The 26,958-nt window shown below is 45.2% G+C and overlaps 1 protein-coding gene across 4 annotated transcripts; it reads left to right on the plus strand.

Moving 5' to 3' along the window:
* On the plus strand, window positions 1-26,911 carry flt1 (fms related receptor tyrosine kinase 1). 4 transcript variants are annotated; one of them, XM_030099971.1, is made up of 30 exons: window positions 211-268; window positions 2,833-2,929; window positions 3,252-3,457; window positions 5,116-5,240; window positions 8,863-9,028; window positions 9,141-9,277; window positions 9,439-9,610; window positions 9,819-9,936; window positions 10,044-10,213; window positions 10,305-10,452; window positions 16,041-16,164; window positions 16,377-16,485; window positions 17,751-18,059; window positions 19,518-19,664; window positions 19,746-19,877; window positions 20,826-20,932; window positions 21,297-21,432; window positions 21,899-22,003; window positions 22,455-22,568; window positions 22,686-22,774; window positions 23,260-23,338; window positions 23,422-23,519; window positions 23,602-23,724; window positions 23,816-23,927; window positions 24,043-24,142; window positions 24,227-24,332; window positions 24,547-24,638; window positions 24,846-24,915; window positions 25,020-25,108; window positions 25,187-26,911. In XM_030099971.1, exons 1-30 carry the CDS (start codon window positions 211-213, stop codon window positions 25,353-25,355), a joined length of 3,807 nt encoding a protein of 1,268 aa, XP_029955831.1. In that variant the 3' UTR covers window positions 25,356-26,911. The 4 variants fall into 4 exon arrangements, with proteins under 4 accessions (XP_029955834.1, XP_029955831.1, XP_029955832.1 ...); XM_030099972.1 differs by having other exon boundaries at window positions 24,550-24,638; XM_030099973.1 differs by having other exon boundaries at window positions 23,263-23,338.
* The last annotated feature ends 47 nt before the right edge of the window (window positions 26,912-26,958 follow it).

Below are 26,958 nucleotides of genomic sequence, written 5' to 3' on the forward strand. Positions count from 1 at the left end.
GAAAAAGTTCCACCGGAGTTCTATCGTGGCGTCCTGTTGGGTGATCTCCCGCAGCAAAACCTCAGGAAACCAAGCAGCTCCATTCACTGGAGCGACAGTCCGGAGCGCAACAGCCCGCAGCGCCGCGCCTGACCCGCAGCGGAGAAACGGCACCAGGAGTTACATTTCTTTCATGATTTCAATTTGAAAGCCGCTACGGAGTCACGAGACATGATGAATTTTATTCTCATCTGCCTGATATGTGGATTGTATGGGGTGCTCGCAAAAGGTGAGTCAACAAATTACTTTTGAAGGTGCAAGAGCACCTGCAGGGGGAATAAGTTCAATAATGGAATTATTTACAGCAGAGTTCGACACTTGTTTAATGCATTAAATTGTTTTTAATCACATTTCATGAGACTGACATTAAAATACTGACTTTTTCTGTAATTTGTCCATGAACTAGTGGATCAGGCACATTTTTCCCGGGAAAAACGCATTCCTCGCGCACGTGTTGAAGCTCTTCATTTATCGATCCTCTTGGTTATTCGGGTCGGTTGTGATCGTCCTGGAGAGCTGCTGGCTCCGAGGCTTCCAGCGGGACTCCTGTTTGGCGGCCCGGCGCCTCGTGCGGGTGGACACACGCAGGGCGTTGCTTCCTGAGACTGATGAGTTTGTCAAATGGAAGTTTTGATATAAATGAGCGAGAGGTCGCGACCAAATGAAAGAAAATATCCGCCGGGGAGGAACAGGGAGTTCATTTATTCGCGGGCTGCTCCGGGATGCTTTAATTCTCTTTGTGGATGAAAGTTACTGAATAATGCATGTTTCTTTGTTTCCTGAAAAATCAAATAGTGCTCATAAATCCTTAAAAAGTGCAACATTTCAACGTTTCATTTTTATTACAAATATACTGATTTGCACTTCACTGTTTTAATTTATAAAATAAGGCTCATTTCTTGCAGACGTGTTTTAAAGTGTCAGTATTAATGAATAAAACTCACAACTAACAGCTTAGTGCAATTTTTCTTTTCATAAATAAATGATTCATTACTGTATGATGAAATGTTCCCAGAGCAAAAGTGGATTTAGGTAAAACCCCGAAAAATCAGTTTCTCTCAATCATTGTCCAGTCGATTAAATAATACAGATGTATTTAAGAGGTCAAAATTAAATGCAGTTAATATATAATGAAGTTATATATCAGTTCAGTATGAATTAATCACAATTTTTCAAGCCTGTTTATTATGCAATTGTATTTTTAATGATTTCGCAATCCATATTAGACCTGGTAAAAATGTGCCTTGTTTCCCAAAAAAAAAAAAAAAAAAAAAAATGATCAAATCAATTTTATTTTGGAAATAAACCATGTTGATCTCAGATGATGCTTCAGTGTAACCCATGCATTTATGATCAAACTGTTTCAGCACAATGAAATTGAAAATAAAATGTCCGGATTTTTTTTTTTTTTCCAGAAAATATACCAAACTAACATTTTCTTTTTAACATGTCAAAATAAACTGAAAACTTTTCCATGGTAACATAAAGCAGCAATAATGTGTTCCTCAAAATCATCTGAAAAAAATGACTTTCACAAAAAGTAACAGTGAACTTAAACTGGATGCTAAGAAGATTATTTTGTTCTGGCACATTTTGATTTTGTATGTTTGTTGTAATTTTTTTTTTTTTTTTGCTGTGTCAGCTAAATATATTTTCTATACTGAAATCTGTGGGGGTTTAAAACATTGAAATCACAATATATATTTCACTTTGGTTCTTGGGAGTGGTTGTAATTTTAACAACTTTTCATTGATAAGAAAATTGTGCTAACTAGACGCTTGTTAAAAGGAGATTCTTGACTTCCTCTCCTGGCTTCCCCTAAGCCTGCCATGTGCATGTCTGTGGCCTTCCCACTCACTGTGAAACCCTAGGAAATACTTTAGGAAGTGCTTAGAGGGTGAGTAATACCATATCTACTGAATGGGGCATCCACTGGGAACAATGATGCTAGCAATGAAAGGTAATAATGGATTTAAGTGATAAATTCGCTAAATGCCATTCCTCAGAGTGCTGCAGGTTGGTTGTTTTTGCAGCCGTTTGCTGTGCGCTCTGTGTGCCGTCCCCGTGAAGGACGGACTTCCCTGAATGATGTTTCCGCTGTTGTTGCGAGGAAGGAAGGGTGGACAGACAAACGTCTCTATCTCTCATTAATAAACCTCAGCGATTAAGTGGAGAGCTGCCTTTATTTGATAAACAAGAGGGACACTGCTTACGCATTTCCACACGAGTTGTCGAGTGCTGCGAGCCAGAAGATGTGACGGGGGTCACAGATACTCTGGCCTGGATGGAGGACGTGCTGCGGAGGTGGAGACCAGTTCTGGACTCACTCAAGAGTCAGATTCAGTCAGGGTTATAATTGGAATACCTGACAGGAAGCATAAAATCATTCCTGGGCCGTAAAGAGTTTGGTCCTCCAGGATTTCCTCGATAAGTGTTCTTGAGCTGATCTGATTCCAATGGCTTCTTCTCCAATAACCATTCAAACAATAGAAGATCTCCACCTTTTTGCCACATTAGAATATTGATAAACAACAGAACACCTTTGAACAGAATCTCAATGAGTATGCATACTTTCCATATGCACTAAAAATAGATTAGTTCTCCTGAAAGCTGAGCATGATCCAGCTCTCCTCCATCACAGATCCATTTAGTGTTAAATAACTTCATATGATGACATATCTATTAGGAGGAAACCCATGCTTCTAGATTTCAGTTCTCTCAGTCAGGTATATAGATGCTGGGAAGTTTCTGCTCCTCTCTTTCTCTTTTATAACCTGTCGATGAATCCTGCAGATAAAGACCAGAAGGGGAGGTTCAGCGTCCCCATCCTGGACGTGAAAGCCCGGCAGCTCGTCCTGGAGGCCGACCAGACTCTCCTGCTGAGCTGCAGGTGAGTTTCAGGTGGACGGAGCCCAGCCTCACAGTGGAGGCTGGGCGGCTCAAGAAAACACACTTTAAATTCTCAGTTATGCACTTTGATGTGACTAATTTGCGTGGTGTACTTTAAAAACAAACAAATTTCATCTTTACTGAAAAGAAAATATCAGATTTCCATATATAGACTGATGACCTTCATCATTCCACTTCCATCCATCTCCATGTCTTAAAGACAGTTTATCCTTAACAACAGAGATTTCTGTGATGTATCCAAAATGTGAAGATCACTCAGAGTTTCCTAATCGAGCGCTCCTCTCGCTCCGCCTGCTGACCAGGGGCCGCTGGGAGCTGTCGTGGGCGTTCCCGGCAGGTTTGACCAGAGATGAGGTGCAGGTGGAGGACTCTCGCTGCGGGAGGACGAGCCAGCAGTACTGCAGCCGAGTGACGGTCCGCCGCAGCCAGAGCCAGCACACCGGCCTGTTCCGCTGCCGATACAGGCACCGAACCCAGAAACAGGCGGCCATCTATGTTTATGTCGCAGGTAAAACACCATCTTATCTTATCCAGCTAACCGCATCGTTTGTTGCTCCTTCACTCCATGATACTTATTGTTTCTATCCTGAGCTCCAGCAGGATGCAGTGGGTGCTAAATACAGACCAATGCCAGAGAGCCAATTATATCTAAACACTGTTTGTCCCAACAACACATCCTCCGAGATGACTCTGGCTCAGTTCCACCCTCCTCCTCCTCCTCCTCCTCCTCCTCCTCCTCCTCCCCTGCCTCTCCTTTCTCATCTCAGGCCTACCTCCTTGCTGACTATATTTAAATGCTTTTTTACTTTCGTTTACGTGCTACCTCGTGGCCAGGAATAGCCCAGCTGCTGAAAGGCTCAGGCCCGGGCAGCGTTTCCCAGGGCATCAGCCTTATCTGCTCTGCTCAGCCTTGCTCGAAGCATCCTGTGCTTGGGGGAGGAGGGGACCGAGTCAAAGGGGAGGGGATGTCGCTGTGTCTCTACAAGGTGGCGGCAGGGAGGTGTGTGTGTGTGTCTGTGTGTGTGTGTGAAAGCCAGAGAGAGAGAGGAACCGAGGGGGATGAGATGAAGGCCGATGGCCCAGTGGTGTCCAGGGGCAGAGGAGGCTGGATGTCTGCCCCGCCTGCTCCTCCCCCCGTCCTCCAAGGTGGCGCTGCTCAGTCTGAGCCGAGCGGGGCACAGAGCCGGGCTGGAAGCCAGGGTCACAGGGCTCGCTACTGTTTGGCCAACAGGACCCTCGGGGCCCATCAATCGCTCAGGTCACCATGTCCATTAAGCATCACGCTTGGCCTGCAGCTCTGCTCAGACGCAGCTTCCCTCCCCGAGTCCTCGATAAAGAAATCAAAGCAAGAGAAGGAAGCCTTGGGTCTACTAGTCCTTAGGGTACTTTTGTTCGAATGTTCAGAGATTTGCTTTCCTTGAATAACACCCTATGGTAACAAACAATACAGTGAGCAACACCCACACCTTTGAATGGCACAGAACCATTACAGTGGTCGAGCTGAGAGGAGCAAACACAGAGAAGCTGTTTGAATGCTTCTAAACAATCTGTGTGTTTATTGTTGACTGCAGGCAGTCATTTGCTGAATGGGTGTTCAGTGAATGGGTGTGGAGGATCGTGTCTGTGTGTGTGTGTGCGTGTGTGTGTGTGAACGCTAAGAACTATTGCCGTGCATGTGCGCGTGCATGCGTACGTTCTTTATATTTTCTCACAACCTGCTGAAGCAAATAACCTCGAGTCCCTGCGCTTTGTGTTTTAATTGCAGTCTGTTGTCAGTCTCAGTGGAAGCTGCAGCAACACAGCTGAGGGTTTCCAGTCTAGAATACATTTTGAAAACCGTTCAAACACAATGTACACATTCAGAGGAGTTTTAAAATCTCTTACAAAAAGAGATACACTTCTTGTTGCACATGGGATTCAATAATAGGTCAACAAAATCAAGGAAATCTGCAGATAATGTAAATGCCTATAGGTGCATTCCAAACACACACAGGTGAGACGATGTTTTCTCCTGTTAAAGTGAACTATTCCTGAAAACCTGGCGTCACTCTTTTGTTTTAAAGGTCATATATACGTCAGAGAGCCAGAGTCCTGGATGATATAAATTTATTTGACGCGGTACCGTCTGTGTCATGTGTGTCCCTGACCGCAGTGTTTGGGTTTCAGACAGCCAGCAGCCATTTGTGGAGCCTCCGGATATGAGCCCAGGTGTGTTGTACATGAAGGAGAAGGAGCCGCTGGTCATCCCCTGCCGGGTCACACACCCCAACATCACCACCACTCTGGTCAAGGTCAGTACATGGAAATATATTGGTTATCAGAGTACCTACACACACACACGTCTTCCTGCTTGTTAACGTCTGGTTTGACGCACAGCATCACTTTCCTCAGTTTCACTCACATTTTATTCACGCTGTGGAGCGTCCAGTTGTTTCTCTCTGTCCAGAGCGTTGGCTACAATTGTTCTTATCTTGGCAGCCATTACTCTGTGGCGTGTGTGTCCGTTTGTTTGTGTCCGTCTGCGGATATGTGTGAAAGTGTGTGCGGATATGTTTGTGAGTGTTGGCACTTGAGTGCTGAGTGAGGGGGAAAGTGCACAGAGTTACCGGGCACGAGAAAGGGGCGTTCAGCGCGCCCGCCGCGCCGGTTTGATGCTGCGCTGCTGCACGCATGTTTTCCCGCTGCTGAATTAAACAAGACTGTTGACTTTAAAGACCGTCACAAAACACACCGGAGCCGCGGTCATAACTCATTCTTTCCAGCCGCTGCTGGCACCGATTCTTACCTCTGGAGACAGGACATGAGTCTGAAGTGCCCCGTTGGCCCCCGGCCAGCAGGACTTCCCACATCTTGCCCTGCGCCTCTTCTAGTAGAAACCCTGGCTGCCAACTTCATGAAACTGATTCTTTAAGCAGCTGGCCAGCCTGGAGTAGGAAGCAGCGGTAGCTAATGTTGGCCCAGATCAAAGAAAAGCCCAGTTTCTTTCATCAGCGCTGCTCGTCATTCCTATGGCAGCTTGTGCGTCAAACTAGCATACAGGCCAGAGTTCAAATGAAAAAGCTGGCTCTGACTTTAGACACTGCAGCAGGAAAATACCGAGTGCGGCTTAAAACTGTGGCATTAATCTTTAAACTTATATCCATTCATTTTGTGTTCATGTGCTTTTTAATTCATGGAGAATTTTCATTTTCCCTGACTGAATAATCAAACTGAAAGCTGATAGGATCATTGTGTCTTCTGAAAGATCTCCCTGTGAGAAAACAGATACGTGGACAATGTTTCATGTTGGACCTTCAAGTACTTGCTGAGGCTTTTCACTCTAAACTAACAAATGTGAAAATTGTGTTGACTCATTGTAGACAATACAATTCTCCTCTGCTTAGAGTGTCCACTAAGCTGAAGCACAAAATATTGATAGAGTGTAACTCATTACTGTTACTAGTTACTACTTTTAAAAATACTTGAGTTGCTTTAACAGCTGTTTGTTAAGAAACAAACCTTAAGTTACTTCAGTTAGTGGGATGACGATGCTCCATAATCTGAATATCAGTACTTCTTAGAGGAAATGCAGTGTTGAACTGGAAATAAGAGGGGGGGAAAATAGCTGAAATAAAATACCTGAGATAAAGCACCTTTATGCAAATAGCTTCTCTTCAGGGGAAAATACCGTATGGATTTGATTCTATTCATGTTTTACAGCTGCTGTGGATTCAACATTGTTAACATTGCTCCGTGCTGTTTGTTCTGGATTGATGAGGTGCTTTTTTTTTTTGGTGACTAGTACTTTGGTTAGTGAGCATAAAGTTTACTTACACTTTAGTCACTGCAACTGTGTCCACAGTGTGGTGAAAGCCAGTAGCAGTGAGTGAAACTCGCTGGGATGTTTGAATAACTGCTGACCACGTTCAGACAGAAATGCTGAGGTTTGCTTCGGAAAGGCAAACGTGCCACTACTCCGCTACTGCACTGGTGTAACTGAGTAAACAAGAAAATGTGTGATGCTGAGGAGCGTGAAGTATGGCACGCACGCATGCATGTGCGCACACGCACACACACAAAAAACATACACACACACATATGTTTTTGTCTTTGCAAACTGCCTGGGACCGTGAAGGTAATTATTCTAAAAATGGCTCTCCCTCTCTTCCTTCATCTCGCTGCTCCGAACCGGGAATCTACTCTGTGCCGCACATTCTGGAGTGTTTTTTTCCGGGAAGAACTTTGTACTTAGCGCAGGTCTCCGGCGTGACCCCTGCGGACTGAAACAGTCCCCAGGAGGCTCCGCTTTCTTGCGTTTGCCATGAAAGCGACGGCGGGGTCCCGGCGGTCAGGTATGACGGAGTCGGGCTGGTTTTCCAGTCAAAGTGTCTCTATCCTGTAGTAACAGGATGCGAGAAGATGGACTTGAGTCATATTTCTCATATCCTGGCTTCTCGGACTCCTTCGCTCCTCCTGTTTTGCCTCTACAGTCTCCACGAGGTAGTTAGAAGATGGAGGGAAAAGGGGCGCAGAGGGCATGGAAACGACTCAGACGGAGCGGGAAGAGCTCAGGAAGAGGAAGCGGTTAGAAGAATCCACTTTACAGGATCGAAACGCGGCGGAGGAAGAACTCAGTGGCGTCCTAGAGGGTCACCTCACTCCGGGGAAGGGGTGGGGGTATCAGCCGGTTCACAGTGGGAGTGCAGGAGTCGGGGGGGGGGGGATTCAGTGTGTGATGGTGGCGGGGGGGGGCGTCTACCTGCTCCCCTGAGAGAGGGTGGGAGGCTTCCACTGTGTCACAAACCTTCTAGTAAACATTTCCTTGCTGCTGCCTCCAAGAAAACAACAAAAGTTTGAGAGTTACACAAGTGTCCATGGACAAGGTAGCCAAGGATTATAAAACCAGCGGGGGGCGGTGGGGCGGGGGGGAGAATCCGTCCCTTCCAACTCCTGGAGGCTTTAATGATCCACAAATCGGTCAGACTTCTGAATAACTGATCCGTCTCTGTCTGAATTAAAGTTCAGACCCAACTGAAGACGGGTGCCGGAGTTTCAGCTGAAATCGTGCAGATCAAACACATAAGTTAAAAGGAAAAGAATATTCTGATTAATCCTCATTCTTTCAAAAATGCTGCTTGTGTTTCTTTCTCAACATTTGGCGCCAATAAAAACCCACTGTGGTTTTTGTTTGGAAATGAAAACTAATAACTAAATTACTTTGTTGAATCGATTATTAATTTTAAGTACAGATAAACATCATGATTCTCAAATAGATAGCAGCAGTAATGAACTGGCTTCAGTGGAAACTGTGCCGTCCTGCAGCAGTCAGAAAAGATCAGAAGGAAATGTTCAAAAAACAAAGAAAAGTCACATCTTCATCTTGCAGTAGGAACTTCAGAAATTAATATTTTGAAAGCACATACACCAATTTGTGGGCCTTCTTTTCCATTTTTAAAATGAGTTTCCAGAATTTGTTTAGTTCCGTGTCAGTTTGCCCATGAAGAATCTGGACTTGGACTTTACTGTGTTTGTGGCAAAGTTCATTCATCCTCACCAGCAGATCAGAAAAGAAGAATACAGGACGAATGCTTTTGTTTAATATTGTTTTTGACCAATAACTATCACTGGCACTAAACAGTTATTTAAATTTCTTTATTAGTCAGTGATGCTCTGTGCTAGTACGTGAATGCAGTCACTGTGTTGGTTTTTCTTATTTCTTGACAACAAATCAAACCATAATTAACTGAGTTGCTGCGGGACGTGATGTTTTTTTTTTCCTTTATGGTTGCCATGACTAAAATCTTCTGTTGACTTAAGGAGGAACTTCTGACAGCAACAGAACAGATGTCAGAAGATTGGACCTTAAAAAAATATTAGATTTTATTCATGACTAATTTACGCCGTTGGTGTTTCCTTCTCTTGCTTCTCCCACAGTTCCCCAGTCCCGGCCTCAGTCCGGACCAGAGGAACATCATCTGGAGCAGCAAGAAAGGCTTCACCGTGCGAACCCCCACCTTCTACTACATCGGCCTCTTCTACTGCCAGACCGTCGCTGAAGGCGTCAAGCACAAGTCCCGTATCTACTTCGTGCACAGACCAGGTCAGCATGAACTCCTCTGCACCTTCGTATGAATCACCAATAAACACGAATGTACGTGTTTCATATATTCAGACTCTCTCGTGTTTTTGTTTTTTTTCCTCACCTGTTGCAGTGAGCAACATCACAGACGTCTATCTGAACAGCAGCGGGCCCGTGCAGGCCCTGAAGGGGGAGAGGCTGGTCCTGAACTGCACCGCCACGGCAGAGCTGAACACTCGAGTCAACATCACCTGGGACTATCCTGGAAAGGTCAGACCGGAGACACTGTTTAGAGCACAAAAACTATGATATACAAGAAGCACCAACAGGCAAAAAAAGCTATTTTTTTGCTCAAATAAAATGTAACTGGCATGTGTAACTATGTCATTTACTGGCCTGATAATTCAGTGTTGCTTCCTCTCAACCCTCAGATCAACAATGCCGGCTTCACATCCAAAAGGCTCCTGAGACACCAAACACACATGCTGTTCTACAACATTCTGACCATCCCGAAACTCCAGCGCTCGGATCGAGGTCTTTACACATGTCGAGTCACCAGCGGTAACCAAAGCAAACAACAGAAGGTCACGGTTACAGTTTACGGTGAGTGTGTCGGTGAGAATTCAGCATAACCGAGGCGCGGTTACTCTTTTACTTCAGATTTAAGTTTCACTTTGACATTTTCTGTCACATGTTTCTGCTCGCCAGCTCTGAATCACTTGCTGGTGAAGAAATGTTCACCGCAGCGATTATCAAACCTTCACATCTGCTTTTCAAATCAGCCCTGACTGTGCATTTGTGTTGTTTTCAGACCGTTCATTTATTCGCCTGAAGCCCCGGAATGGATCTGTGATGGTGGTGCAAGCAGGACAGAAATCCTACAGAATCACACCCAAGCTACGAGCGTTCCCGGCGCCTGAAGTCATCTGGTGAGAGGAGACAAACGTCTGTCTGTGTGTGCTCTACTGAGTTTTCCTTCCAAATGATTTCCATAATTTTTATTTCAATTAATTAAAATTAAAAAAATAATCTACAGGTTGAAGGATGGCATGGTTGCAGCGGAGCAGTGCTCAAGATACCACATGGATGGGAATTCCTTGATCATTCGGGACGTTGCAGAGGAGGATGCAGGGAAATACACCGTCCTTGTACGAATCCAAGAACACGGACTTTACCAGAATCTCACTCTAACACTGGTGGTCAATGGTGAGAACCGGCAAATCGATAAACTCACCGCTCATTCAGCAGCCGGCCGTCGCTCTAACTCTCTCCCGTGCGTCTGCTCCTCTTCTCACAGTGAGCCCTCAGATAGGAGAGAAAGCCGTGTCGTTGCAGGACCCGGGCTCGGTGCCGCGGGGGAGCCGGCAAGCCCTGCACTGCACGTCTCACGGAGTCCCGCCTCCTCACATCGAGTGGCTCTGGCATCCCTGCCCGTCCAAAGGCCTGTAAGTACAGAGGGCAGGGGGTCAGGCAGGAAGGAGGGCAGGTTTTCTCTCCAAAGTAATTCAGTTCAATTCAGCTTTATTCCTACAGTGCCAATTACAACTTAGTCATTTCTAGACTCAACAGATCCACATCAGCAGACATAAGTGACTGTGGAAAGGAAAAACTCCCTTTTAAAAGGAAGAAACCTGCAGAACCAGGTTCAGATGTGGCGGCTTTCTGCTATTCCAGTTGGGGTGAGGGGATGAGATAGGATGGACAGATCAATTAAGTGAGTCTTTAGAAAAGTCTTATTATCAGTCACTTCAGGTAATAGCATCTGACTGAAAACAGGCAGCGCTGCAAAATGTTTATGTTGAAGAGCTTATACCTTTACAAGAAGCCACAGTTTAACTGGTGTTAAATATATATGATAGAAGATATTTAAAAGTTTCATGGATACCAGTACTGCCAACTCAATTCAGGACAATTATTATTATTATTATTATTATTATTATTATTAATTATGTAATTAAATAAACTCAGTATGTCATAACTTAGTAAATGACAACACATAAACATGATAAAAATGTTAGATAAATACAACTGGACAGCAGCAGGAGAATTTATGTCCGAACTCACACAGTAAAAATAATGATGTTTATTATTTTTTTGATGGTGTGTGTGTGTGTGTGTGTGTGTGTGTGTGTGTGTGTGTGTGTGTGTGATTCTGAAAAACGAGACATGTTTTGTCTATTTCAGCATGTGTTCAGACGGCGCTTCCTTCTTGTAGCCAGAACAGATGCCTTTGGGGGCCTTTCATGTGCGGGAATGTGTGAAAATGTGTGTGTTTGTTTGTGCCCCTGTGCTCACATATGTGTATGTGTGTGTGCTGTGTGTTAGTGTGAGTGTGAGTGTGTGTGTGTGTGTGTGTGTTTGTATGTTTGTTTGTCTCTTACAATCCATATGTCCTTTTCCATATGTTTGTTTAAGCATGTACATTTATGTTATGTGTGCGTGAATGGTGCGTGCATGTGTATGTGTGTGTGTGTGTGTGCGCGCGTGTGCATGCATGTGCGTGCGTGTGTGTGTGTGTGTGTGTGTGTGTGTGTGTGTCACAGACAGTACAGACATGAAAGGACAGAGAAAGAAAACACACTTCAATGGAGGGCAGTTCCGTGCTCTCAGTCACGATTTGTTGGTTTCCAAATCAAACGCTATGATTTAATGAATTTCCCGTTCAGGACGCGGGGTGAGAGGCCTGTTTATTATTGTGATTACACACTGCATCCTGTGATGCCTTTTCTTATATCTGACACACACTCTATATAAAGAGTTCTCATGAGAAATGGCCCGGCCCCGATGATGCTGAGGGACAGTCGGCTCAGACACACACACACACACACACACACGGGTGTCCAGAGCCGGCTCTTGGCAAGGAGTATTGATTGAGTCGTTGGCGGAGGTCACACACTTATTGTGTTCCTCACAGCCGAGTCAGAGAGGTTAAGTATTACCTGAGTGCGCCGAGGCCGCCGCCCACGCTGTAGCCCTCCTTTGAGACGCTCTGACTCCGTCAGCGTGCCTGAACTTTAACCCTGGTTGCTCTCACATGGCGCCATGCCACGCAGCCTTTCTCCACTTTACGTATTCATCCCTGCCAGATGCCCAAAGTAAACTAAACAATCTATACAAGCTATTACTAAAGGTTATCTTCACTGAAGGACAGTCTAAATTAAGTGAGGATCTTTCCATCATGCAGAAATGGTAATCTTTACCAAGGGGTTATTGGGTTATTTCTACTTTTCAGACAATATTTTAAGAGTTGGTTTTTTTTTTCATGTTTGCACTGTTGTGTATTGTACTCGAGTAGAAATGAAACCGATGTATTTGTTTCACAGTAAGAAGTTAAATGCAATCTCTAAGACATTTGATCTAATCCAAGTGAGCCGTTCACGTTCAGCTTATTATTCCACCTGCAGTAAATAAAGTTTAATTGGGCAGCAGTGTTCCATCAGATTGCATCTGGCCTCTTAACTGGCTGATTTACGATCCTTTTGAAAAGCTCTGTTCTGGCTCCACATGTGCATCTTTAGCGTTTTTGGCTGGATCCTCACGAGGCCCCTTGTTCTTTGCAGCCCGGCTGCACCGCGACCCTGACGCCGTGCCGGAGGAGGCCCAGGGACAGTGGACCAGGCCGGGCCGGGCTGATCGGGGAGCCCCGCGCCTGGGTCCTGGGTCCACTCCTGGGTCTGGCCCTGGGAACCGCGGCGCTCTTATCTGGCCCATGCAGGAGGCGCAGTGGGCTTCCTGTGCGAAAATCAGAGCGCTTTTCCTCTCGTTGTTTGGCTTCCTCTCCGACGCGAGACGCTTCCCAGCGGCGTGATTGTCCCTTCGTCTTCAAACGTGGCACAGTCCGCTTCCTCAAGAGCTTGATCTATTCTTGAGAGCACTACCCACGCCCCTTCCCCCCCTCAAACTCCGCTGCCCCGCACACATACCTCTCCAAAACCCCTTCCCTCACCAGCTCTGCCCTCCGCCCCAACCCAGCATCCTCCACCTCTACTCCGCATCCCTCCGACCCCGGAGCCCCCACCATCGCATACTCATCAGGGCCTCTTCCACAGCAGCCAGACGCCTCAGTGACATTGCCTCACATCCTAAGCGATGATCCTGTGCTCGCTAAACTGGAAAGCGAGGACAGAAACCTGGAGCACTGCTGAGCAGTGGAGTCCAGGAAATACAGGAAACCAGGAGTTAAACGTGCAACAATACTGAGGATTTATGGACACTTGCTTTTACTGATTATTTATTTATTTACTTGATTCTCCCAATTCATGTCCCTTCCCCCCCGCTCACCAGGCTGTCCCGTAGCTTCATGCTGTCTACATTTCAGACATTTTGAGCCAGAAGAAGTGCAATTCCATCCGTCCACCTGCCACATTTCTGGAGCTGCTTCGCTTGTTTTTTGTGTCCTATGTGGTACTATAATGGGTGCATGAACTGTGCTGTCCCAGTCCCCGATCTGATCCTGACATCCACCAAAAAAAAAACAAAAAAAAAAAGCTGTGAGTTTCTTTTAAGCTTAGCCACCGGTAGAAGGTCACACGAGCTTACCTTGGACAGGTGAAACAGAAGAGAGGACAAGTTTTTGCGTTCTTCACCATGGGATGCCTTCAGTTCTCTATTAAAAGACTGACGGTCTGCGGACACCTGCCATGTAGGACGTCTGCACAGACCAGAGACTATCCTGTGTTGTCCACTGTCGTCCCATGTCAAAATGTCTTGTTTGTATGTCAAATGATATCTCCATAACAGACCTGTCGTCCTTTGTATTTGAAGTTCATATCTAATTGTATGTGTGATACTACAAGCCATTTTAAGAGAACGAGTGTCATTCGTGTTTGAGTAAACTCCTCTTGTGCGTGTGTGTGTGTGTGCAGAGAGCGAGTATGGCAATGTATGTTGTCTGTGTGCGTGTGTGTGCGTGTGTGTGTGTGTGTACAGGTGTCTGCCGATGTGATTCAGTCCTTGTATACAGATGTTCTATGAGTAATATATGAATCTAATATTTAATAATTTTATACAACTAACTTACATATGACAAATGACAGTATTTGCCAGCTTTGTATGAATCTGTTAAGATGCATTGAGATGTTATATCAGTTGTTTGTGTTTTTTTGTTTGTTTGTTTGTTTTTTTTTTGCATTAAACTTTGCTTATATTTGTGTCTTGGTTTATTCTCTCTGTGGTTATTTCGGGGTTCGAGACAGGAACAGCCATAAAAGTGTATTCTAGGCTTCAAAACAGGACAGGAAGAAAAAGCAGGAGGTGACCCCCCACTGATACACGACTCGCAAAAAGTTCAGACATAGTTCCAGACATTTACGGCTCACCCTGTTGGCAGGCACACACTGATGTGAATGTGGATGTGTGTATGTGTGTATGTGTGTGTGTGTGTGTGTGTATGCATGTATACGTGATCATTTTCTGTGTCTGACTAACACACACCTCCATCCAACTAATTGTACTTGTGTGTGTGTATGTGTGTGTTTGAGTGAGAAAGCCTTTCCTGGGCAGCGTGGGAGCATTGGCTGGCGTGGTGGTGATGCCTATGTGCCTGCGTGCCTTTGAGCCTCTGTGTGTCTGTGTGAGGCCGGGTGTCATGCACAGGGTGGGCCGTCTGTGCGGTCGCACACGATCTCGATGCCAAGAGGAAGAGCAATCAGGGAGCGGAGAGGAACCGAATTCAGGGAGGATCTCAGGACGGAGAGAAAAGAGGATGACGGCAGAGAGAGAGAGAGAGAGAGAGAGAGAGAGAGAGAGAGAGAGAGGCAGGGAACAGAGGAGCAGCGACACATCCATAAACAGGCAGAGGGTCCATAAACACTGTGGAAATGATCGTTTACAGTGAGGATGATGGGTACAGGCTAAAAATAAAGAAGATGACGAGATTCATCTCAGTGCATCGGTGAAGTGTTAATCAGAACAGCAGGATGCGTCCTGAACAGTCCAGTCCATCCCAGAGCCAAAAATATCACACCTGTGGGTGATTTCAGAAATAAATCAGGTCACTTTGGACAGCATGATCTGACTCTAACTGCTTTTTCACAGACATTCAAAGTTTTGACAGTACACATTTTTAATAAGCTGCTAAATTCATTTTCTTAACTGAGAGGGATCGTCTTCATTTAAGTTAGTCCATAACAGTGTCAACTATGCATTTCATGTTTGTTCTTTTTCTCAGTTTATTGTATGAAATGGTGTGCTGATCATGAAGTAACTGCACAGATCAAAACAACAAAGCTTTAATAATAAATTTAATAATCATTTATATGCTTCAAAACGATTATTCAGGTGTAAAATTCAAATTGAAATGTGAAAAGTCACATTTGAAATGTACACTAAATGAAAAAAAAAACTTGTTTTGCACAAAAACATTTTTAGAAACAGCAGTGAGCATATTATATATAAAACAGAAACACAATGATGAAACTCAGATTTCCTTTCTCCCCTCAGATCTTTTCTCTAGAATATGAAACCACCTGACTGTGCTGCAGAACCACACCTCACACTGTACATTGTCAGGATTTCTCACCATGTGGAGTTGTGCATACTGAACCACGGAGCTCCAGTTTCCCACAGCTGCGCTGCATTGTGCAACCTGTGGATTTGGGCTTGTGAGAGTGTTTGAGGGGCAGGAACTCATCTTGAAAAAGTGGGATGCTCTGTTAAGAATGGAAGGAAACTAATCGACAGGATGACAATACCACCTCTGCATCCTTCATAAATGAACAATCCAGCATTACGTAGCGCTCCAAAGATCCACTATTGTCAGCTTCCAGGACAGGGAAGGAGGATATTATGTTACTGATTAAAATGGTATGGTGGTGGTGATGATGATGAGGATTATGTGAATTCCGATGATGCATCAAGCAGCGACGATGAAGGCGTTTCCCTGATCCTATAGTCATCCTCCCGCTGAGCACAGCTGAGAAAACCACACACACACCTGGATGGATGCAACATAAAATGACTTGTGTCAACACAGCTGAATCCCTGTCCTCCCTCTCCTCCTCCTCATCCTCCTCCTCCTCCTCCTCCTTACAAGGTGTGTGTGTCCAACGTCCTCCTCGCTGTGGAGCCCTGTGACGGAGGTTCTCCCTCCCACGTCCACATACAACCGCATCCTGAGTGTTACTCACAGGGAGGAAGTGCTCCAGGGGAAGAAAAAGGTATCCCACTTCAATGGCCTGTTTAAAATAAATAGTTTTTTTTAAAAAAAAAAAAACAACATTGTTAAAAACTGAATAATCACACTGATTTGGATAAAGTTCAAGATCAACACAGACCACAGATTATCCTGGAAAGTAAAAGCCTGTTTTTTGTTTGTTTTTGTTTTTTTTTTTAATAATAACTTAAAGGTGGATATGTGTGTTTTCCATAGACGGTGGGAGTCCTCACTGTGGCTCAGGCCTTTGTGTCCGGAGTGTATCGCTGCATCACCTCCAACTGTGTGGGCTCAGACCAGCTGGACATTCCCTTCTACATCACAGGTGATCACAGAAAAACCAGCATGTGGACGGTGCATGAAAAATATATTCACTGTTAAAAAAAAAAAAAAAGTCAGCCTCAAAATTTTCTTCTACAAATGCGTGAGGGTGGTGGAGGTGGAGTAGTGGTTAGCACGCTTGCCTCTCAGTGACAGGTTTGGGGTTTGTGTTTCAGTTTTTCTGGATTCAGATTGTATCTGCGTCCTGTTCGGGTGTGAGGTTTTCTCAGCGCGCTTTGGCTTCCGAACACAGTCGATCGCCCCGGAGGTGTTTACATGAGTAACCTGTGATGAAGCGATTACTCGTCCAGGGTGTGAACTGAATCGCATAATTTTTACAGCTTTTCTCAGTCATTTCGGGCCGTTTTTCACTTCACTGGTAGCACAGCATACAGCACCGTCTTCAGTGTTTCCAGGTAGTGTCACCAAGACGGGACGCTTTTATTGAAAATGTGTTTCCAGCTGTTTTCTCTAACTTGACTGATCTAATATGTTAATTTGCTGAAAACCTGCAGCAGCAAGCCGTGAGGGCTTGTAGTAAAAGTCGAGAGAAAAGTCTGCAAACAGACTTCGAGCACAGTCCTACGTGACACATCCTTTGGATGAAAACAGTGAAAACGTTGCACTGCGTGTGGAAACTGGAGCAACCGAGCGACGGACACGGCTTGAGGCGTCTGGCAGGACAAAGCGGCGTACGTGCACGACCGTGTGTTCTAAAGCGAAGTGGGATTCGCCACTGGCGATGCAGGTTCGACTTTTTTTTAACACGTCCAGGAGTGTGTATGTGCGCGGTTGTGTCGGTGTGTGACTGAGCAACAGCGAAACAGGAACCTGGACCCTTATCGTTCCACTTCCCTGTGCAGCGCACTTCCTTGGACTGGCAGGTCCGCTTTATTTCGGGAGGCCTTGGGGTGTTTGGGAAAGATAAACACTATCTGCCATCAGGAAACTCTCAAGCCGTTTCCACGGGAAGTTTCAAATGGCTAAAGTAAATAAAAAAGCCTTTTCACTGTATTCCACTAGCTGCTTTTACCCACAATAGCCATTCAACATTGTCATCAAAGGTTGGAGAGACGCAGGATTGGAGGGATCACTTCGACGAGTTTCAGACTCCACTCAGGATCCAGACTCGCACGTCGAGAAACTTAGAAGGCTTATTCATCTCAGACAGGAGACCAGTGAAGGCTGGTATTTTGTTCACGTTTCCTTTGCCTCCAAGCGTCTCCTTCCCCGCTAACCCGTCTCTCCGTCCCCCCCCACCTCCCCCAGACGTCCCGGGGGGCTTCAGCGTAGCCCAGCAGGAGGCGGCCAGAGAGGGCGGAGACCTGCGCCTCACCTGCTCGGCAAACAAGTACCTGTACGGGGCGTTGTCGTGGCGACGGGCGAGCGACAGAGGGGAAGTGCAGTCCCTCCGCCCCGCGCTGAATATTCAGCAGCTCGCAATCGGGGAGTTCTCCGCCTCTCTGGTCCTGGTTCTCAGCAACCTGACGGCCAGAGACTCGGGAACCTACAGATGCTCCGCCCACCACCTCGTCACGGGGCAGGAGACACACCTGGACACGCAGGTGGAGGTGACAAGTGAGTTACGACGTTTAGTTTTTTATTGGAATAGTGGAACGGTTAATAACCAAACGAAAGTTTTTGATTCTTTTTTTTTTTTGGCATGAAGATTTCCAATTCTGATTAATGTTTTCTATTCAGTTTCCCTAATTTATGCATGTCTGTTTCAGACATCCAAGACAGAACTTATATATACTAAATTAAAAAAGATCCAAAGTAGGACATTTAATTCACATAGCGCTATTATTTCAACAATCCATGAAGATATTTTAGTTTGTGAAGTTCCACTGGTGGATACTCACATTGATCACAGAGTACAAGACGGACCAGGCCAAAGCAGGTCCATTTGGATAAATAATTTCAGGCACTTAAAGCTGAATGAAAGCTCCTGAATATGCCTCAGCCAATCAAAAGTTATTGTTTCAGCTGAGTGATAGTATTTTCTATCAACTTACCGTGTTTCTTGTGCAAGCCTGCAGCCTCTTCATGTTTTCTGTGTACCTGTATTGCACATGCAAACAAACACCCCGTCTCTCACAGAGGCTTCGCTGCTTGGGAATTGGGTCCCCCCGGCTTCCTGGGGCCCCACCCTATCTTTGCTCTCGCGCCGCGGCCATGCACCTCTTTCACGTGGGAATGAGCTCTTGTCTGGAGGAAGAGCACACAATGGCACTTCCCACAATGCCACATTTACAGGCCCCTGCGCAGGGCTGCAGGAACAATCAGCCAATCAGACACTGTCAGACCCCGGCCCTCGTGGACAATCATCAATTGTTGTCCAGGAGGAAGATAGGGGAAACAACAATCAGTCGCTGCGGTTAAGTGACTTTTCTCCGCGTCTTTTACTGCTGGTCTCCATACAATCAGGCCTCAACACGTCAGCTTCCTCCCACAGGAGCTCCACAAGGGAATTACTAGAGAGACAGGGTGACCAGAGAGAGACACCGAGGAAACCTCAAGGCTGAAAAATCACGCCATGTCATCTGCTCACGTTCATCAATCCGCATTGTGGTGTAATTTTAGCCCGTGAGAAACTGCTTTCAAGTCATCCTGTACCGTCACGGGCTGATGGCGCATGATGCAATACTACATTGTTGATGCTTTTTGGGAAGCGGTGCGTGTCACCAGCTTTCTGAGGCGCGAGTACGAGACCCAGGAGGACCCGAGCGTCAGCTGACTCACAGGTTGAAACCAAGGCCACTCCGCTGCACTGGTGTCACTACCAGTGCACGGTTATTGTCCAGCGGTGGCACGGGTCCAAAAAAGTGTGGGGAAAAAATAGCAATGGTTTCACTTTATCACAAATCTATTTTTGACTTTAAATAACTCAGACTTTAGTGTAGTAAGCTGAAATTATTCTGCATTGTACTAGTAAGCTTTGATCCTCTCAGGCATACTTCATGGATCTTTTTAATGATATTATCAAAAACTGCTTCTAACGTGTGTGTGTGTGTGTGTGTGTGTTTGCCCCTTCAGTCCTCGAGCCGCCGGTGTTGATTCATAATCTGACTGACTGCACCGTCAACGCCAGCAGCTCTGTGACCCTCAGCTGTCCGTCTCAAGGCGTCCCGACCCCGACCGTCACATGGTACAAAGATGAACGCGCTCTGCTGCAGGGCTCAGGTGAGACAAAAAAAAAACACGATTACTACCACCAACTGAGTTTCAACTTCCGTCTAAACACTTGTTCCCCACCATCCTTAGGCATCGTCATGTCTGCGGTGGACGGGACGCTTCATATTGACAGGATCACAGTGGAGGACCAGGGTCTGTACACCTGCCAGGCCACCAACGAGAGGGGCTCCGCAGAAAGCTCAGCACATATATGGGTCAACAGTGAGTACCTGTTTTTCAAACCTCCCAGCTCTGATTGGCTGTTAGAAGCCAGGGCACCTCCATATATGACCATGTCCAAATGTTCATTGTTCTCAGTTCCGTAAATAGTCTGGACGTACAGACGTATAGCACAGCGTGTCACGTTGCTCTTATGCAGCTCGTAGTTTTCATTCACAGAGGCGGGCTGTGTCAGGTCTATTAATGGACCATGATGAACAACGGTGAAATAAACATTGATCAAAGTACATTTTCACATGAACACACACACACACACACACACACGGCCTTTTGTTCAGTTTACCGCATTGGCACACACACACACACACACACACACACCTGTACACACACATGCAAAAGTGGCGGATTCGCTTCCTAATCAGTCCAGGTCTGACAACAAGAGTATGTGTGTGTGTGTGTGTGTGTGTGTGTGTGTGTGTGTGTGTGTGTGTGTGTGTGTGTGTGTGTGTGTGTGTGTGTGTGTGTGTGTGTCAGGAAGGAAGCTGTCTCCCATTTTTATTTCCTCCGGAAGGGTCCAGCCTGCATCTGAGAGACGCTCCATGCTGTTGTGAGCTGGGCACTTCTTCACCGTCCCATTAAGAAGGACTGGAAAAATAAACCGAGGGTTTTAATGCGGAGGATGGATGGAGGTGTTTATGGAGGAACAGTGAAAACACAGTGCCCCCGTTTGGAAAGAACATCAAACCATCAGGCGCATAAATAAATCTATTATTCTCACTAATTCTCTGATTTCTCTTCCCAGGGTTACCATGAGGGTTAATACTTTAGATTTTAAAACAAACATTTATTTTATTTACAACTACAGCTCAATAATTCGATGAAATGACTTTTGATTACTCCTCAGCATGTGTGTGTGTGTGTGTGTGTGTGTGTGTGTGTGTGTGTGTGTGTGTGTGTGTGTGTGTGTGTGTGTGTGTGTTTGCTGTTCAGGTGCCTCAGACTCCTCATTTCTGGAAATCCCCACTCTCACCTGTACCTGCGTGGTGGCCACGCTCTTCTGGCTGCTGCTCACGCTGTTCATACGAAAACTGAGACAGGTGAGAGGAAAGAGGAGAGAGAGACGAAAACCTGGTCTCTTTGTTCTCATTCAAACTTGGTCTCCTCATTTATCACCACATTAGTATTTTTTCATCTATCGATTCATCTCTTTTATGGTACATAAGTCTATTTATTTATTTATTTGCTTGTTTGTGTTTAGTATTTTTAATTTCTTCTGCTTTATTGTATTTTTAACTTTGTGAATTTGATGCTTCATGTGACCTTTTTAAATTGAACCGTTATATTTTGTTGTCGTTGTAACTGACTATTCAAATCTCATTCAGGGTCGTTAAATCCTTTATCTATCATTCATTCATTCATTCATTCATTCATTCATTCTACAATATCCTGTCCCCCCCCCAGTCTAACAGCTCCAGCGCCAAACCAGAGTACCTGTCCATCATCATGGACAGTGGCGAGGGCCCGGTACAGGAGCAGTGCGACAGACTGCAATACGACCCCAGTCAGTGGGAGTTCCCTCGTGAGCGCCTTAAATTAGGTATCCTCTTTTAATCAATCAACTAACAATTTAAAAAAAAAAAAAAAAAAAAAAATCAAGTTTTCTATGATATTCTTCTGAGCGTAAGACCAGGGAGATGCTGGGAAGGCTGCGAGCAAGAGGGGAGGTTTTTAAGATCATGTAGCCGATACGAGGATTTTCTCATAGGTCTTATCAGATTATTATTGGGAGTGACTCTCATTCCATTAATCAGACTTTGTGTCTGTGTTGTCTGTGTAAGTGGTGTTTACTGGAACTAATCAGCTCTCACTATCGTCAGGGTGGGCCTCCATTAGCGGACACTTGGTGGGGGCTTCTGTTATCAGCGCTTCACATCTGGGATGGATGAGAATAATAATTGAGAGGATTGTTTCAATTAGACACAAAAACACACCTCCTGTTTCCGTGTCATTACCCCTTTATCTCTCTTTTTGTCACACACACACACACACATGCACACACACAGGGAAACCTCTGGGCCGTGGAGCCTTTGGTAAAGTGATCCAGGCCTCTGCTTTCGGGATCGACAGCGCCACCGGATGCAGGACTGTCGCCGTGAAGATGCTCAAAGGTGAACATCTCGGGTCCTTTATTATATCTGCTATTTTAAAACATTTTCAGCCGGTGCATGACATGCATTCAAAGCTTTAGAAAACAATAGAAAAGTTCATTTTACACATTCAAAGTCAATATAAAGCCGAGAATTATCTCAAAACTATTGACGATATCAATCTTTTCCTAAGTTAGGGTTAGTTTAACCCTCTCATAACTCAAGAAAATCAATGAAAAATCATTAAAATATCAGAATCTTTCATAAGAGCATCTTTTTTTTTTCTTTTTTTTCAACTTGAGCACATCATTCTGATTATGGTTAAATAACTAATTAAATAAATCAAAGGAAATAATCGTGATCAAATGTGGAATGTGGGTGTATAGGTAACAGGCAACATGTCTTGAATTTACAGCAAGGCGATTCTAGTTCTAGAGGCCGCTTGTCTCACTGTGTCTCTCTTGTCCACTAGAGGGCGCCACGACGAGCGAGCAGAAGGCCCTGATGACTGAACTGAAGATCCTCAACCACATTGGAAACCATCTGAATGTAGTGAACCTCCTGGGGGCCTGCACCAAGCCTGGAGGTGTGTGTGTGTGTGTGTGTGTGTGTGTGTGTGTGTGTGTGTGTGTGTGTGTGTGTGTGTGTGTGTGTGTGTGTCAGAGGAAGCTGGAGCTGATAACACCTGCTTGGTGCCTCACAGGGCCGCTGATGGTCATTGTGGAGTACTGTCGCTTTGGAAATCTCTCCACCTTCTTGAAGAACAAGCGAGACGTGTTCGTACACAACAGGGTGAGTTCATCGCAGCTCGCCAGAAAACCACCGGAGATGGTGTCCTGATAGTCGTGTTTCACCCCAAAAAGGGGGCCCCTTGGTGTGCAGATGCAGTTCACACATGTCAGAGAGCCGGGGTCTGCCTCATGCAGTTGTGAAAACAACAGTCTCAACCTGTTTGTGCCTAGCACTCTTACAAAACCATACTCACTTCTGCAATCTGCTGTCGCCTGGAGGTGTTATCTGTTCACGAGCAGAATGTTTTACTTCCTAAATTTCTTGAGATGTTTGCACATTGCTGAAAATTGCTTTGCTGATTTTTCTTCTCAGAACTGTATTTATTTACTGTGACCTATAAATGAACTCGATAATCACTGAAACCTGCTTTGGGGAGATGCTAAAGGGCACGTTGGCCCTTTCTCCCCGGGCCTCCAGATATGTGAGTGTTTCAAATGTCACTGTTATACAACATTTAATCACAGTTGAATAATTTTCCCTGACAGCAGGCAGCTGATGGAAAACTCAGAGTGTCAGGAGGCGTTTCCGACATCAGAACTGAGTTTGACACGCAGGACAAGAAAGGTAAAATCCTCAGTCAGACTAAAAGCTTGAGAGATATACATTCTTCTGGGATTGTGGATAATCTTTTTTTTTTGTCCCCCCAGACCTCCAGTCCTCCCTCAACTCCCTGCTTTTCCCGGAGGATCTCATTTCGTTCAGCTTCCAGGTGGCGCGGGGGATGGAGTTTCTGGCCTCCCGCAAGGTCCGATGCTTTGCCGTGTGACTCTTCCTGTGTGCGTGCCTACAAATTCGTCCTGATGTTTGTTTGTTTGTGTCCGCTTTAGTGTATTCACAGAGATCTGGCAGCGAGAAACATTCTGCTGTCCGATAACAACGTGGTGAAGATCTGCGACTTCGGCCTGGCCAGAGACATTTACAAAGACCCGGACTACGTCCGCAAAGGAGATGTGAGAACTCACCAGCAGCTGTTTCACTGTCCGCTCATCGATGGAAATGTTTTATAGCCCAGTGTAATCCTGTGCTCTGATTGGCCGGCAGGCCCGCCTCCCTCTCAAGTGGATGTCTCCCGAGTCCATCTTCGACAAGGTGTTCACCACCCAGAGCGACGTGTGGTCGTTCGGCATCCTGCTGTGGGAGATCTTCTCTCTAGGTAATTCGACTTTCACCACGTCGATGTCCTAGAGAGCTTTAAAAAGTCAAGATTTACCACTTAAAATCGAACTCCCAGACTGCATCACTCTTCCCTCGGTGTGTTTTCCCAACAGGAGCGTCTCCATACCCGGGTCTGCACATCGACGAGGAGTTCTGCCACAGACTGAAGGGGGGAACAAGGATGCGAGCGCCAGAATACAGCACCCCCGAGATGTGAGCTCAGAGATTTTCCAGGATCATGAACCACAACACGCGCACGGTCTCTGGAGAGAATTCTGTTTTTCTGTTTGTGCACAGCTACAGCACCATGCTGGCGTGTTGGGAGGCCGCCCCCTCAGATCGGCCCACCTTCACCAACTTGGTGGAGACGCTTGGAGACTTGCTACAAGCGAGGGTCCAGCAGGTCAGAGGCGGCACAGCTTTTACAGATGTTCAGTATTCAGCTAATTTTATTCTAAAATGAAAGAATGATTTCTACTACAAGTAATAAATAGGTCAAATCAATCTCGTGCATTACAATAAAGAGGTTAGCACGTCAGCCAAAAGATGATTTAACAGTATTTGGGCTTATTCAGTAAATTGGTTCAAAAATATCCTGGTTTCTTGTTTCTCCTCAGCAGGAGGGAAAAGATTACATTCCTCTGGAGTCGTTGCTGAGTGGAGACTGCGGTCACTTCAAAGAAAACCCTCTGGCTGTCACAAACCTAAGGTAGTGAAATGAAGCAGAAGCCAAATGTCCAAACTGGAGAGAAAAGTCTTGGGAAATTTGATGAAAAATACAAAAAGTGAAAGAAAAGAGTGGAACAAGTGGGAGAAAGCCATCTGGTGAAACTGAAACGCACAAACATCAGGAAACAGGTTGAGAAAACGGAGAAATTTTTGAGTGGTGGTTTCATTGTGAAACTGGTCTTTTCAGTTACATGAGGGGTATGGCCACACTTCAGACTTTTGAAGAACTGCCCAGTGAGGATCCGGACAGCCCTGACGTGAGAAAAAAAAACCCCAACATTTCCTGCGAACTGTAGAAGCATTTTTTTTAAATTGTTATTATTGGGAAATCCACGATGCATGCCTGACTGCTGTGTTTCAGGATGAGCAGAGTGACAGCGGGATGATCTTACCATCAGAGGAGCTGAAGCACATAGCGAGGAACAGCAGCCCCAAGAACAGAAAACTCAGGTGGCAACTTCACATCCGAGTCCTCTTGATCCAAGAAAATCATCGGCCGTGACTCACGTTTGTGTCCTCCTCGTGTAGGTTCTTTCCCTTCACCCAGTGTGGAGTCGGCCAGGTGTCCCTCCTGTGCAGGGATGCCGCCGGTCTCCACGACGACCAGCCCTCCATCCTGCCGGGCGACTGGGAGTCGGACGAGGGCGGATCCCCTCCGCCGGACTACAACTCCGCCTTCCTCTACCCGTCCCTCTAGCGCTCCTCACCGCCTCACAGCAGGGCGTCTTCATCCCGCCGCTCGCCACCGTTCACTCACACTCGCCTGCACACCTCGCTGTTCTCTACCTCATCGTCACGTCTACGGGCCTCCAGTTGGTCCAGATCTTCAATTTGCCTCGATTACATAGAATTCCACTGATTTTCTGAAAAGAAAAAAAAAAAAAATCTCATGCTGTTGCACAAAAAAGCTTCCTCGCAGCGATGAAGAGTTTTAGGACTTCACCCCCGCCGCTGAGCAGATGTCCTCGCCGGCCTGTAGCTACGACTGCTTCCTGTTCTGGTACCTCATACTCAGAGCTTTGTGAAGAGGAGCGCCGCTGTATTCCATTACTGCTCCTCTTCCTCGGCCACTATATGCTGGAAAAAAGGTGTTATATCGATTATATTATACTAGAGCCGGACTGAATGTTTTTATTGTGATTCTGTATTTACGTCGTGAAAAACTGGAAATTAAATGAAAATGAGTTATGAACAGCAACACTGAGAAACCTCACAGTGTGAAACTCACCTGACTCGAGATGAGCAGCTGTAGTTCTAAGCTCATCTGTTTCAGGTATTAATAAATTAGGGAATTTAACAAAGTTTGGTTCTATTTTCAATTTGTTGCAATTATTTACTTCCCTTGGTTTGATTATTACAAAAGCGCCACCATTTTTAAAGTTATTAAATATTAATATTTGATCTAATTCTATTCATAATCAATTCACTTCTTTTTAAACATGAATGCTGAAAATGTAAAAGTCTCCAGTTTGTCAAATATGGGGTGAAAAATGAATGAACTGAATAAAACCATGTCTGTTATCAGTGACATTGATACAAAACTGTGTATAAAAGCCTAAAGTCTGAGAGCAACCCTGAGCTCTGGGTTGAGAGAAGAGGTTTAAAGTATTTTATTTTATATTCTCTTTTAATTGTACTGCTTTGATCATTATTCCAATGAACTTACTGTAATTATGCGACAGTATTTCGTGCAGCACTGAACTTTGCATCCCTCCGTTATGATTTTCAGTTTATCGATTGTTTCCGTTTGAATGAAACCAGTTCTGAAGTTTGAACGTTAATTTGCTTGTTTGATGAGACACAGATGTGAGTCCAGGACGACTGAGCAGTTGAAGCCTTCAGCCTTCTCACTTCTAATTATCATTCAATTTACTGGCAGGAAAGAAGAAACTAATCTTGAAGATGAAATGAGCTGTAACCTGAATTTTAAAAAAGTTTTTTTTTTTTTTTTTTTATAAATTCTCATTTTTGTCACTATATTTGAAGAAAAGAACTTTTAAAATCATTGATTCATTCAACGAATACTTTATAAAACTATGAAATAGAAGATGATTCATTCAGGTGCTACTGTCATTTCACATAAGTCATATTTATAGTTTGTTGTTACAGCCTGAATAAAAGTCTAATGTACTTTATAATTGTTTGTGCTGTATCTGAATATCAACTAAAAATGATTAACTGTATTTAAAATACTCACACTGCCCGGCCGCGAAGCGATCATCCTCAGATCAGAGAAAATCACATGAAAACAATTCCTCATCAATGCTTTGTCGTGAAAAACAGTATTTCTAAAGTGGATG

Source organism: Salarias fasciatus, chromosome 9 (genome assembly GCF_902148845.1).
Source record: "Salarias fasciatus chromosome 9, fSalaFa1.1, whole genome shotgun sequence".
In the NCBI taxonomy this organism is placed as follows: domain Eukaryota; kingdom Metazoa; phylum Chordata; class Actinopteri; order Blenniiformes; family Blenniidae; genus Salarias; species Salarias fasciatus.